The 16,044-nt window shown below is 33.4% G+C and overlaps 1 protein-coding gene across 2 annotated transcripts in view; it reads right to left on the reverse strand.

Moving 5' to 3' along the window:
- Positions 1-16,044, reverse strand: part of LOC143240748 (structural maintenance of chromosomes protein 5-like) — a 91,967-nt gene that overhangs the window by 32,244 nt on the left and 43,679 nt on the right. For both annotated transcript variants that reach the window (XM_076483710.1, XM_076483709.1), the window contains exon 9: positions 10,193-10,315. In XM_076483710.1, coding sequence (XP_076339825.1) covers positions 10,193-10,315 — 123 coding nt within the window. The remainder of the gene's footprint in view (positions 1-10,192; positions 10,316-16,044) is intronic.

Raw genomic sequence — 16,044 nt, forward strand, 5'->3', positions numbered from 1 at the left:
GCTGAATGTAAGACACAAACTCCCAATAAATTTGTCTGTGCTTCTCCAGAAGGCAGTGTTGACCCTGAGATCTGGGGACTAGTATTCTGCTTTTGAAAGGAATTTCATTAACTTCCATATTAAACCTTGAATTAATATGAACAAAGTAAAATTCAGAAGCAGAAATATGTCTAAACTGAACAAGTATAAACAATGGAAATTAAACATATGAAATTGAAATTAATATAAATTTGATCAAGAACACTCAAAATCTTGTAGTCACATAGAGAAAGTGAAGACTATACTACAGTAGCAAAGAGAGATAATAGTGATACAATATGATTGGTAAGAGTAACATGATCAGCAGATGGTGCTGCTGCAATGGCACAAAAATGAATGGATACAAAACTGATGTATTGTTGACAATTTTAGTAATGTTGAGAAGGCAAATCAAAGTCAGATAGATCTGGGTGAGAGAAGGTAGAGCCAATTTAGAAGTAATGATTTCCCTCCCACTGAAGTCATAGAAGGAATTGAGCAGTCAGGGTGAGGCATCCAATGCATAAAAAGTAAATCTGCAATAACTACAAAAAAAAGTTTTGAGGAAGAAAAAATATAATTACCAATATACTTATAGTTCAGATGATTCTTGTTTAAGAGTGTGTAGGATTTCACAAAACTTCCACTTGGGCAAAAAACATGGATGAAAAAGACAATGACAAAATCTTATCAAATAAGTAAAAAGGTTGCCCAATAACCCAGTTTGGTAGAAACAAACAATATGGAAAAGAAAGTCAACAAATGGGAAACAGGAGAACAACCTGGTGGGAGAGAATGACAGGTACACTAGAAGCAAAGAAAATGCTATTTGAAAGAAAGAGAATGAAAGGAAGACACAAACAAGATAAAAGAAGGGCTACATATACAGATAAACCTGACCAAAAACAGGGAAGGAGGAGCTAGTTGTCCATAAAATAATGGAGATGAAGTCTAAGAGTGTGGATGTGATAAGCATATACTCTCAGGACTCTGTACAAGAATAAGATAGGAAGAAAGCTCTCTATTTTGAACTGATGAACCATTAGACAGTCAGTGAGGGATGAAAAGACAATGAAAAGATAACAGTCCCCAATTTTTCTGTGGAAAACATAAATGTGAGAATAAAATCCTGGAGAGGAGCAAAGGATCCTCTTGATGAATATACCTCATACTGCAGCCTTGAGACACAAAAGCTACTGGGGATCAAAAGGAAAAGGAAACAAAGGAAGAAGAGATAAGATGTGAGAAGAAATGCCATTTATGAGAATATGAGTAACCAACCAGCCAGATGCAAATGGTGATCAGAGAATTACAAGCAAAAAATAGTTGTTCCCCTAACCAGTGCCTGAACTGACTGGGTAAAAAAATGAGGTAGTCAAAGATGTGACAGGGATTCAACAGAAAGGGGACAGTAAAAATAAGGGATGAAAAATGGGAAAAGAGGGAGTTGAAGGGTTCATAGGGTCAAGGGATGGGTGTGGATTCACAAGTTGGGAAAGAAGAAAAGGAGGACTGGTATTGCAGCAGCAACCTAAGTATCTAAGATTAGGAGTACCAAAAAATTAAGGTTGGGATAAAAAAAGGATGAGGGATCAAAGTAATAATGGAAATATAAACAGTAGAAAACAGTGTGGTGTCTCATAAGAGTCCAAAAACAGTTTGGTTTACTTTGAATTTCATGCAAGACTCTATGGCCAATTTATGCTAACCATCCTTAATCTAACAAAATAGACTACAGAGAAGGCAGGTTATTAAGAAGATGTGTACAGAAAAGGTGTAGATGAGAAAATACAACACTAGTTATTGAAGTGAGTCCCACACACCCCTAAGCAGGTAAGAGGGACTGGAAATCCAAAAATGGAAAAGGAATGGCCATAAGCCATTACAAAGAAATCCTGGATCCATGGAGAACAAAGCATTTGAGTGTGTCAACATAGCTGATCCAGAATAACTCAATGTGTAAAAGTAGGTCTGGATAAGGAAGTAAAATCAAATGATCCTTAAAATGAAAAGCTTCTGTAAAGAAATGGGAATAATTGAAAGTCATAGGTGAAAAAAAAAGTGAAGAACAAACCTGAGAAATCCACAGAGATTTGCAGGAGAAAAATTGGTCTCTGAAGAGCATTGTGCAAACTCTAAAGACAGAAAGAGTTAATCAAAACTGTCCTTATGATCATGCTCGAAAAAAAAGGGAAAAAGATATTCCAAATGAAAGATCAAAGAAGGAAGGTATTGAAGACAATAATTAACACACAAAATATTGATAAATGGTGAAAACATCCCCCATAGTCAATAACTCTTCAGTGATCACAGATGAAGTATGGTTAGTATTAACTCAATGTCAGGACCTGAGGAGGAAGCAGCAGTCACCACCACTTAAGAATTTATTGTAATTACAGGAGTTCTGCAGATTTTGATTTGGTATGCAGTAAATTACATTGTATGTTGAAATAAAATTAAAATCAACAAAAGTGAACATTAAACAAAAAAGTACTGCAAATCACACTGCACTGTAAATGTTTAAACTTCAAGAAATGCATCAATTCACAACACAACCAAAGAAAGTTAACAATTTACTGAAAATGTATTTCTAATATACTTCTTGCTCTACTCACATAACACACACTTGTGTTGCCCTCTATGTGCATAATTTTCACTCATTTCTAGTCTTGATATTCCCACCTACCTTCATGCATTTTACACATTGTATAGTTGAGCTATAACGTACACATAAGCATGCCACAATTCTTTACAACAGGAATGCAACACAACTTCCTAGCACAATTGACTTCCTCTATACCATAGAGTACTTTCATCAATTCAAGATTAGGCAAAAGGAAGCACTGTAAGAGGGGAGGGCAGGTAAGAAGTGAAAGAGGAGGTATTTATCAGAAATACATTTTCAATGTAGGAAAATGTTAACTTCTGATATGACACCTTACTTCTTGTGAAATAATAGCTAGGATCCCACACTGAAATGGTGGGTATGGTGCAAAAGTTACCTAGATGAAGACTCTTCAGAAGGTACTCAAAAAAGAACCCATGGAGTGCAATACCTTAATGTATAGGGTTGCATCTGTGAAAGACTACCAAAACTGTATCAGGCATATTCTTCTCTTAGTGTAAAGATACACTATTAAATTGGGCAGAAAGATGCATGTTCAATCTGTGAGTGGACATCAGACTATATTTAGTGGATCAACTCCAGTTCAAAGCCAAGCAACATTGAGTATTTTCCATCCAGTCCATGGTAGAAAGAGGTTTCCAGCCATCTTCACCTCAAGCCTAGGAATCAACAGGGAAAATCAGTTTCCATTCTGATAATTGAAGTCAGTACATGTGTACAGAGCCAGTGCATAATCAACACTGGGCCTGGCCAAAAGCAACACATCTGGGCAATAGTAAGAAAAGAGAAGGCAAAAACATGGCATGCTAGCTCTAGTCCAAAGCCTGGCAGTATTGTGAATTCTTTTCCTGGTTCATGGGAGGAGGTGGATCTCTACCAACCACATGTTTGAGGATTTATGGCTTGTTCTATGCCAATCCAACATAAGATGATAAAGAAACAAATATTATAGTAGTGATAGAATGGAGAAAAGCAGCCAGATGGGTAAACTAGGTCATGGATTCACTCTGAGTGTGGTGCTCTTATAAGCGAGCTGAGATACAAGCTCCAGTAAAAAAACTTTTCTTAATCATTACACATTCCTACCAATCTTGAATAAAGCTTGTCCTTGAGATTTGAATACACACACTTATGTAACCTTCAAGTTCTTGTAAGGGCCCCAGCTGTAACATATTTTTAAAAAATTCAAATAAATAAGTGTAATCTCTGAGAGGGTGTTTAACCCAGGATATTCAAGTCCTGATTTTGCTCAGAAACAGGTGCACTTCCAACAGAATTATCAACTCTACACAATCTCCACCAATTGAACGTGGCCCAACAAAAAAGGCAAGGTGTCATAATATTTACAACATTTGCCTGGACACACTTTTAGATCTACAAGTTCTGATAAATCAACTATCCTTTTATTTTCATATTGATAGACTTTAAATAAACTTGGTTTTATTGGTCTTTAAACAATTAATATATTAACAAACTTACCAATAACTATTGTCTGAAATCTTCTAAGACTATTAGATTATATATGCATTAATAAAATTTTTGTAAAAATGAGGGAGAACCTGGGATAAAAATAGTAAATTTCAAAATATTTTAATAAATGCAACTTGTTAAAACATTTTATTAGCTCAAAGAATTATACATATCAAGCATATTTACAAACAACACACACACAGTGAAATCCTAGAAAAATGTTTGTAAAATACGTGTGCTGAAAACAGCAACAAAGCATTACCATTTATAAAGTAAAATTGCTTACCAGCAAAATCAGCAAGTTCAAACCTCGCTTTTTGTTGTATTTTAAAAGATGGGGGCCTGATGTGAAAGAAGAGAATTTATGTAGTGTTGTTATTTACTCTGTAATTTTTGATACTCAAACTGCAGATTGTGTTAAAATAGGTAAGTTTATGCCTTTTTTAAAAATAATATTTTGTGGTAATATAACATAATCAATAACTTATAAGATGTGTTATTCTTCAACTATGTTAAGTGTAAACTATAACTGAAAGTTCTGATTATGTAGATTTATGACATCTTTAGACCTACACCACTCATCAAGTGAAATAAAATTGTCTTAAAAATTAAATTTTTAATTTACCACATTTTTGTAGCAATAAATGTGTAATTAATAAAACACTTGTCTTTACAGTTCTTCACAAAATAAAACATTTTTCCTGTATCCACTAACAACAGTATTTGTGTTTTGATGTATTTGCAACAAGTTGACAATGTTATTAAATAAGGCCATTATTATTATTATTATGGTAATAAGACATTTACAGGTATATATACAGTGTACTGTTTAAGTCTTACAAAGTTAATTTATGTTACAGATATTTTCAACAAATGTATACTTTCCCATTTACAGATTTGGAATATGCTGATAAAATCTTCAATAAATGTATTAATGGTGAATTGTTGTATTCTAATATCACCTCTTCAGGTCATTCAAAAGGCCTAACACTACTAACCAACACTGATAGTGGTGAAAAGGAAACAGCTTTTGAAAGTAATATGTTACTGTTGTTTTTAATTTGCAAATAACATTCTGTAGAAAAGTTAGAAATACAAATGCATAACACTGGATTGATTATGGTGGAGTTTTTAACTACATTAATATAGGTAGCACTAGTACCAGTAGATGCAAACACTTTGCATGAATTTGAAATTCAATTATATTATTACTTGTCTTGAGCACAGCCGTGGATCAAATGGTCCATTCGTTTGTATATCACTTATTCATTAAAATTAAACTTTAGTCCTAGAAGTATTGTTAATATTAGTTGGTATTTGTAACAAACATTTACTGTAAGCTAAAGAAATACTATTAATGAATGGTTTCCCCTATTTAAATAATCTAATACTTCTGTTAGCAACTTCCTCAAGAAAATAAATACGTTATTTTTCTGTTCCAGTAACAATGTCATAAGTATTATGCATAAATTAAGTTTTATAAGAACACAAGTACATGTTTGTGTGAATTGGTGCAAAATATTTTGATTGTAATATAAACAAAACATCACCTGAACTCTGACAAATTGTATAATTTTATTTAGGCAAATGGTCAACTTCAAGTACTTCACTACCATACAGTTAAGACACAACAACCTTGTTTGAAAATCACTCATTTACAAAAACAAAATTGGATAGTAAGGTGAACAAAAAAGTGAAAGGAGGAGATTTTCTGAAAATAGAGACACATTCATTAAGTAGTGGGAAAAGCTTCTCCAAACATATAAAAAGAATTAAAGCTTTAAACAAAGAAATGGGAAAATACAGAATAAACTGGGAGTTTGTTTACTTATTGGATGCTGATCTTGGGAATAAAATATCTTTAAGTCTACCATCCAGTCACTTATCATCCTGAATAATCCCATGTTTCACCAATCCAACAAATTCCAAAAAACCACAAGCCCATCAAATTGGATTAATTGAGACAAACAGTGAAACACATACCCTCATTACTTCTTCTATAAATTGTAAGTCTGGAAAAATAAAAAGGGTACTCAGTCTCCACACTGATTTACTTAATTTGTAGAAGAAAGATTTAAGGAAACAAGAAAAATTGCAGGCAATAACAGATTTAGAGATGATATGTTACAGCTTGCTGCAAAAAGAAAAAATGATTAAAACTGATAAAACTGTGCTGTTTTTTTAATAACTGTTTATGTTTAAAGTGAAAATTAAGAAAATAAAAACATCATAGTAATAATAATACATATATATATATATTTAGTGAAAATAATTTCATTTTAATGAAGTTAAATATAAGGAAGAACTGCAATAAAAACAGCAAATCCAAACCTCCAACTAATTATATAATTTATTTTAATTCAAAACCAAACCAAAAACAAAAAAATGCTGCATCAACTGAAAAGATCCCAGGGTACAAGCTACAATGAGGGATTATAAAATGTACCCTAGGTTGTGGAGGTGACTGTTGAAGCTGGACCTGCATACCAGTGGGAATACACTGTCCATCAGTCTTAACCTCCATTTGCCAGTCTTACATAAGAAATAAAGAATAGTAATAGATATACAATTAGAAATAGAAATTAGGAGAGTGAGATGTGGGTGCTAGAGCCCACAACATCCCACATCTATATCACCTTTCACTGCCTGCAAACAGTTTGGGAAGGTGACTGTTCTCCCAAGTAAAGAATTAATTGAAATAAAAAAATATATAAATAAACAAGATAATACCATTTAGAGGTAAAGAAGATAAAATCTGATCTCTTGATGTTAGCATTTCAGCCCCCAATATGGTAGGGTAAATAGGCACTAATTGACAGCACAGTAAATAAACTATACCAGTATGAAGTGTCCCATCCAGACATCCAAGCTAGTATAGTTCCCAACCACCGTCCATTCATCAAGTCTACTGTGACTATCATGCTCTAAAAAAGCCTTTATAAGTGGCAAGGTGTATATCCACATAACGTAGTGCCAAGTTGTTAAATGACCTTATTCTTAACTTACAACTAGTTATAAGAAATTTTAAGTAAAAAGGAATAAGTTCATTTATATATAATTAGAAACCTGTTTTTCCTTATACTGTACATTATATTTTAGTACCACAATATTTAAACTGTACACCTTTTATGAATTTACTATGTTAAGGGTTTAAATATAACTGTTTTTAATCAACCCCCCTGAAAACTTGTTTTCACATTAGTTAATGTTGAGTCAAATTTTATTATACAATGCACACAATAAAATAAGTATATTTACTTAGGCCTCATTAACTATTTTTAAACATAAATATAAAAATCCAATAAGGTTGTTTTTATAACAGACTACACTTGCAAAATATTTTTTTTCTTCACTGAAAAATTGTTATCAGAAAATCTTCATGCAATAGCTTCCTTGTTAGTAACTGCACCTATTTCTTCTTCATATGGTTGAATGTTATCATCCACAACAGACTCTACATTAACATTACTGTCTTGTTGAATTATGCTTATATTTTGCAATATGCAATAAGAATAATTACTTCAGGTACCAATTCTTACTTATTCATGTTTAAGTACCTTACCCATCTAAATCTGTATTTTAACAAGCCAAATGCTTGTTTAATCACAACTCGTGTAATTGATCATAAATTAAACTGCTTTTGTTGAGTTGTGACACTTCTATAGCTTTTATATGGCACCATAAATATGAATAAAATTGGTAGCTACTGCCTCCCAGCTAATGAACATGTAAAATTGATGATGAGACAAAGAGTGAAAATACTGGGTTGTTTTTCCATATACATGATGGATGATCCTGGCCAGCCTGCAAACAAATTCAGAAACTGAAATTGGGAATTACACGCTACATGTCAAATCCCAGATTAAAACCTTTTCCTGTTAAAATAATTGGCTGTTTCTCTTCCATCTCTGCTGTGGACATGTGAGCCATTAAAACACTCAAACACTCCATGAAATGAAATATTTCCACACAAAATGTTAAAGTCTCCAACAACATTTTTAGTGTCTTTTTTCTGATGGTCATTTAATATATTAACCTGTAGGATCACATAAATTATTGAAGAATGAATCTACTATTTAGAGAAGGTGACCTTTTGATACACCAGAGTGATCTTAAACATGACTCTTGGTTTGAAAGTGTCCATACAGCAGCTAAAACATTTTCTTATTGTGATTTTAGGCCTTCCTACACTATTGCATGGCCTTTTTTGTGACTAAAAGTTTAATAATCTTCCTGTAACAAAAAATGAAAGTATGTTGAAAAGTCCACCCTTGACATATATGCAAAAGAAATTAAAAGAGCCATAGAAAATATGCATTCATTTTTTGTTACTCAAAATCTGTAAAATAATAGCATGCCACAGCCAAATTAATCATAAAACATATAATGTGCTTACAACTGCATTTATGCCATTTTAATGAGACATTTAAATACATTATTATAATATAAAGTAGATTCCAGTAACGATAGTGTGTCAACTTGCTTTTATTGCAAGTAAAATACCATCCACATACAATATTTATTCAATACACTAAATCACTAGTTAAAGGATGTATTACAAAAATTTATACAGAAAGCAACAGCATTCCCCTCAAACTAATATTAAAAATAATAACTAGCTACACTTGGGTATTTTCTTTTATTATTACAGTTGCAGAGATGCTAACTATTTCAAATGACTGAGCATAATGATTGTACACAGATGCCATTATCATTTGCAGCTACTAGGCCTGACCAATGTCTCTAAGCTGTTTATTATTATTAAAACTATTATAATTTATTACTGCTATATACTGCTCATTTATGACTGTGTTTTGTGTATTTAATAAATAAATTTTAAAAAATTCTTTTGAAATTATGTCTTTTATTTAGTTCAGAGTAACAAACATACTGGTAAAACAACATTGAATATGCACAAACAGTAAGCAGAAAAAGCCTTTGTGTAAGGACTAGTTTATATCATGTTTATGACACTTACTGTAATAGTTTTGCAACTGTTACTTTCATGAGAATGCCTCTTGATCATTGGGAGTTATAACAACATTGTCCATTTGACTGTACACACATCTCATGTGTTATAATACTGTTCAAAACTGAGGTGCTCAAGTTTGGTCTGAACTTGATCTTGTTTTTAGTCATTAAACTAAATATCCTTTCACTGTCAGCATTAGAATGGAAGATTGTAAGAATTCCAAGCATAACCCTACACAGAATGTCATACTTCTGGTTGTCATTTCCATCCTTACCTGAAGGACAGTTTCTGAGAAAGTATCAATTTGATAGTTCAAATATTGCCCTCCCAAAACTATAATAGTATTCAAGTTTATTAATCATTCAGAAGAAGCTGGTATATAGTTGTATACAATAAAACTATAATAGTATTCAAGTTTATTAATCATTCAGAAGAAGCTGGTATATAGTTGTATACAATAAAACTATAATGGTATTGAAGTTTATTAACAATTCAGCATTATGTAATTTATACTGTACAAAACCAAAATGGCAAAAATATACATATCTAAGCAGTTTTACTAGTACATGTACAACTGCAGGGTCCCTGGAAATGCTCTGAAATACATGTCATACTGTGTTACAACCTACAGAGTGCATAAATCTCACCATTCATGGTATGTACACATTTTACGGACATCACAACAGTACAAATTGCAGCATAAAGAATCCCTTATTTGGCATCATTTTGGTGTTTACTGACTGGGTTCTATACAACACACTATTGTACAGGGGTTCAAATAGTTAAAACAGGAGACATCTCCAAGTGGCCTTTGTCCCCCTTTTTTGGAGGGGAAAAAACTTCATAGTAGCTATTTACATAAGCTTTTTGTTCATTTTTTTCAAGTACATGTCTCACTAATCTATTGGGCATTACTAATACCACACTATGAAGATGCCCATCCTACACTTCATTGAATAAACACATCAGTATCACATGGAACTCACCTATATAAATGAGTGAAATTATGTGTAAAATTGAAGAATTTTATAAATTTACTTCAGCATTTGAAAAACAAATTCCAAAAAACACTAAGAATTTATATCAATAAAGAAGTGAAATCATACCTCTGCTTCTTGAATTGTAGTGGAGGCTTCAAAGATCTCTCTTTCAGTTTTCAGTTTATTAGCAACAGCTTCACCATGAAGTAAAGTTACCTTAACCTTCTTCTTGTGTGACTCAAGACAGTTCTAGAAAGAAAAGTTTAAATTGGTTTGGTTTGTTATGAACTTCACGCAAAGCTACACGAGGGTTATGTGCACTAGCCATCCCTAATTTTGCGGTGCAAGACTAGAGAGAAGGCAGCTAGTCATCACCACCCACTACCAACTCTTGAGTTACCCTTTCACCAAGAAATAGTGGGATTAACTGTCACATTATAATACCCCTTACATGACAGGGATTCGAACCTGTAACCCTCAGATTAAGAGTCAAGAAAAGCTTAAATAATAGTGACCATTCCTCTTTAACGTTTAAAAGTCTATTGGAGAAATTCATGGTTTTTAAGTTGTTCTTTTTTACTCTAAGCACTTTTTATACTGTATTATTTCAAATTTAAGACACCCTCTAATTTAAGATGCACCCCACTTTTAAAAATGGATTTTCAGGTAAAAAAAAATTAGATGATAAATAGAAAGGTGTAAATACATTTTAAAAAATGAATAAAAACTTTTAATAATGTATTTAAAATGAAATATAATAAAAAACAAAATATGTAGGATATTTAAAATTTTCATTAGAGTAATGTTTCTTCCTGCTTTCTTTATTCAATCAGAATGTTACTCTGATGTTTCTTCTGGCTCACTGTTATGTTCTGAAGTTGAAGCATCTTCATTGCTTGATTCACTATTGTCCCACAGAATGTCCTCTTACATTCCGTCTTTTGCATTGGATAAACAAGATTTTAAAAACGATTTTCTTATTCCAACACTTCTTTCCAAACTTTTGGAATCCACTCCACTATTGTTGTTGCTAATGCCCTTTTTGTTTTGCCACTCAGTCTCACAATGCTTGTGGATATGATCTTTGAATGACTTGTTAATGGGCACATCAAGAGGTTGTAACTCACCTGTCATTCTGCAAGGAATTGTCAGCAGGTCACTGGTTTTGTTCCTTAACTTACTATTGATTTTATCAGAGAGATGGCCACGAAATGCATCCATTACAAGTATGCTCCATTGCTTTCATAATACACCAAGACAATTTTCCCATACACATCCCAACCACTCTTCCATTAACTCTGATGTCATCAATGCATTTTTTTTGTGTACAAACTATCACATTTTTGCAAAAACGAATTTTTTTTTTCCTGTTTAATATGACATAAAGTGGTAATTTATTTCCATCTGCAGTTACACATAACATGACACTAACTTTTAACTTTTTGCAACCAGTGGTTTTTAACTGTCATGTTTTTTAACCTTGGCATTTACAGTGTAGTTGTATGCCATGTAAAAAAAACTGCTGTTTCATCTGCATTACTGATTTGGTTTAGGGAATATTGATTCCTTTGATGTAGATCAATAACATGACATTGATATTGAATATGTTTCGTTTAAAAATCTGGCAGCAATTTTTGACTAATTATTGTCCTTCGACATAACGATAAACCTTTTCTTTTCATAAATTTCTAACACCATCCATGACTAGCCTTGAAAGAAATACCACTATTTCTTGCACATTCTTTCGCTCTAAACTTTAAGACTTCTTTTGGTACAGGCAGTTTAAAAAATTTCAATCCCTTAGTCACATAATGAGAAAAAATTAGCTATAAAATTTAGTGGTAACTGGAAAAATTGAAAGAAAATGAAACAGACATAGCCTAAGACTGATTTACATCAGTGGTTTCAGTAAATGAAGGAATGTAAGTGAAGCAGAAGTGTTGAAAACAATAAAGAATGATTACTAACATTTTGTCTTGGTATGAAATTTAGAGAGAGTAGGGGTTAGATCTAGAATTAATTTGATACACAACATATCTCTTACCTGCCAGACACATTCAAACATCTTTACATAAAGAATAAGAAACACCAATATTTATGAGAGAAAAGAAATTACTTGATAAACTTTGACAGCAACAAACTATTACTAACATTTTGCTCTGAGAACATAAAGTCAGTACAAAATTTTTTAAAAACCTGCCATATTCTAAGTTCAAAATCCTATATTCAATTCAGTATAGGTCTGAGTGGAATTCCTTCTTTATTGATTTTAGGTAAACCACATATTATGTAAAGGTGTGAACACAAAGACCTCAATTTTTCAAAAATAATGCAATTATTTAGTCTTGTCCCTCTTTCAAGATCACAAATTTATATTGTTGCTTTTTGCATAGGGTAAATCACTTTAAAGCCTAATATTTCAAAATTATTCATGTTAGTTAAAATGTCACATATTTTGTTTGTATAAAAAAAAACTTATTTTTTAGTAGAGCACAATTTGTTTGTATAAAAAAACCCTTATTTATTAGTAGAGCACAATTTGTTTGTCAAGATGCTTTAATTTTTTGTTTCAACAAAGGGCAAGACTGTTTTTAATGAATGTGAAAATTAAACTCAGATTTATAATCCTAGTAATGTAATATAATATAATATAATAAAAGACTACTAACAACTTGTAACTTTCATCATGCTCTTTTTCAAACATTATGTAACTGTGTGTTAGTGCTGCAGAAATTCTTAGTTATTCTACCAAGCATTATTCTGAATTTTATGCATTTACAACTTATATTTTTCAGCAAAACAGAATAATTTTGAATATTAGTAATTACTGCAAGTGTAGTTTTTAAAAATTTCAGTTCTTTGTGGGAAAATGTTGACATGCAAATGCTAACTGAACTGTTCTAATGTAATTGCATGTAACACAAACGTTCATGATGATTTAACAGTTTAAACAGGTGTTAACTGTCCATAAGTAGAAGCAACCTTCAAAAGTGTTTGACAGGTACCCTATTGAGGAACCCTCTAATAAGAGGATTATATATGGAAGATTGCACCATCTCTCTACCAGGTATATTCTTCATCCAGATGCAGAAAATGTGTGCAAGATCTGGGCATAAAATTGTAAGGAACATATCCCAAGGAAGTAAAAATGGTTGGACAGTGATTTTAACTACAATATATTACAATTTAGTCTCTCTGACAACCGAATGTGGGTAAAGCAAGAGATGTAGAGTGGCTAGGGCATGACAGACCATACATGGTAAGTCAACTGAGTCCTAAAACTCAACCAAGAACCATGTAGGGGTAGGAAAGAGAAACACACCATCTACATCTTAAGTCAAATGAAGGAAGAATTCCCACCACCTATGTGAACAGGGTATATAAGAGCAGAGAACAACAACATACATATACATTTCACTAACCAAACAGACCAAAATCATCTCAAATGCAGTAACAACCTTCAAAAAAAGACATTAAGAGGTAGCACAAGATGAAGAATTGGAGCCACCAACAAGTGTACACACCATGACCCACAACACTGGGGTAATGCACTCAAGCCAAACTAAGTTCAGGGGCCAGAGACACCATGAACATACGTGGGAAAACTTACACTGACTGGTTCAGCTGTAAATCCAAAACTCAACCACTAGGAACCAACATTCATATAATGGATGAGAAATTTAATTGATGGGATGAACTGCATTTATGCCTGCACACTACATGTGTGAGTACATCATACGGATTGGGTCAGCTTTAAATCCAAAATTCAACTACCAGAAACCATTATCAGTGTAGGGGTAGGATAGGGGATCCAATCAGCACAACATGAGTGGGGTCAATATGTTGATTGTTCAGCTCTAAATTCAAAACTCTACCACTGGGTGTCAAACTTAAACATGATTATTCAAATCCAAACAAGTAAGTGAACTGATCCATGTTGGACAGTTGGAAGTGCCAAGGTGTCAAACTTAAACATGATTATTCAAATCCAAACAAGTAAGTGAACTGATCCATGTTGGACAGTTGGAAGTGCCAAGGTGTCAAACTTAAACATGATTATTCAAATCCAAACAAGTAAGTGAACTGATCCATGTTGGACAGTTGGAAGTGCCAAGGTGTCAAACATGGTAAGACTTTTCATCAAAAGACCATTATTCTGAAGCTTCTCCAGTATCAAGAAATATAAACAAATCCAGATGGAAGAAAGAACGTTAAGAGGACAATCCAAAGGAGCTCTAGCAAGATACCATGGATTGTGCAGCATCTTCTGAAAATATTGCAAAACTACCAGACCCAGAAGGATAAGTACTTCCATAGAAGTTACATTCCCAAGTGCATTAGAATCTCACTATTTGTACTCAAGTAAGTCAGCTACACCTAAAACCTCCTTGCAAGGTAATGACATCTATACAAGGGTAGAATGAGAATCGTACCATTTTTATCTTAAAACCAAGAACCAGGAATTGAGAAACACTCGGATTTACAAGTATGCCACAAGGAATAGCTCTGAGTTATCAATATCAATATGATATCTGGTATCAAAATGATGTCTATCCCATGCAATCAACCACTCCAACAACACAACAGGCAAAGACCATCCAAATGGCAATAACTTTCCTATAATACAAGAGAACAAGAGATAGTCAAGTAGGAAATGGAACAATCACATGTTCCACTGCTATGAGCCACAGTACAGAAGGATGAAAATGAGGGAAGAAGACAGACAACATTATTAAGCTCATTCTCAATTCTAAACCTGTCATCAGGGTACTGACATCCATGTGAGATTAGGAGGAGGGCTTCCAGCTGAAGGGTGAACTTTATACAAATATCTCACTCCATTCTATTGATTACTGCAAATTATAGGACATTATGTCATCTATACCCAAAGAACATCACCATTCAAATCTGCACTGAATGGTTATAGCCATCTTTGTGTGAAGCCCATTCAGAAGGGTGTCTCCACAGTTGACCATCCCAGTAGTTTGGAACTTTCAGTGGTACAGACTCCCCCACTCCACTAGAAAGGAGGAGGTAAGAATGCATTTAAAAGTCCAGAGGAATATCACCACCTGAAACAGAGCAATGGGCGATCATAAAATCCTATTTTAAAAAGCAGACCATACTGATTTATTGAATCAAGGTATGGCAGGGATGGACAGCTATCCCATTCTGCTTTAGCCATGTCATTCATGGGAGATACCATCCGGAAAGGGTTAATTTATGATGCAAAGATTACAAGATTGTTCACCTACACACCTTCTCAATGGTGAACACTGTGAAGCCATGGAAGATAAAACACAAGTCAACATTACTGTACAGTATGGATTTAGAGCTAAGGTATACCTGGTCAAGTACAATTCCCCAAGGAAGAGGATCCATGTGATAAAAACTAAATAATAGCTCCTGAAAAATAAAAAGTATCAATAAAACTTACCAGTGAGAATCATACCAAAATAAGCCTGAAGCACAGCCACAGGTGATAGATGAAAACCCCAATGAAGAAGAAACTATGATGAAGACAGTGGGAAATTACTGTACTGGGAATGGTCCACATGTCATATCACAGAATCCGCTCCATTGGATGACAAAAAATGAAAACACAAAATGTAAGGGGTCAAATCTGATGGAAAAACAAGTGGAATGAAGACTGGAGGGATGAAGGTAGGGATGAATAAGCCAATGAAACCACAAGGTAGTCCACAAGTGGTAAGGGTAAAAGGTGAAAGATCATACGGGGAGGAGGATTACCAAAAGATCAGGAGTTGTAAACATGTACACCACAAGTTATTCAAGAATAAAGAACCTGATTGGACACAGAAGTTTATCAGGATCTGTTTGAGGGTAAATATGGAAATAAGATACAGGAGGAACAGCCCTCAAAAACTGCTGAAATCTCCATGAGAAAAGAATAATCCAGAGAAAGGAAACAACAGATTGGGTGTTTAAATGTACATGAAATGTCAATGGCATACAAA

The sequence above is a fragment of the Tachypleus tridentatus genome, chromosome 13 (assembly GCF_004210375.1).
Source record: "Tachypleus tridentatus isolate NWPU-2018 chromosome 13, ASM421037v1, whole genome shotgun sequence".
Taxonomy (NCBI): Eukaryota; Metazoa; Arthropoda; class Merostomata; order Xiphosura; family Limulidae; genus Tachypleus; species Tachypleus tridentatus.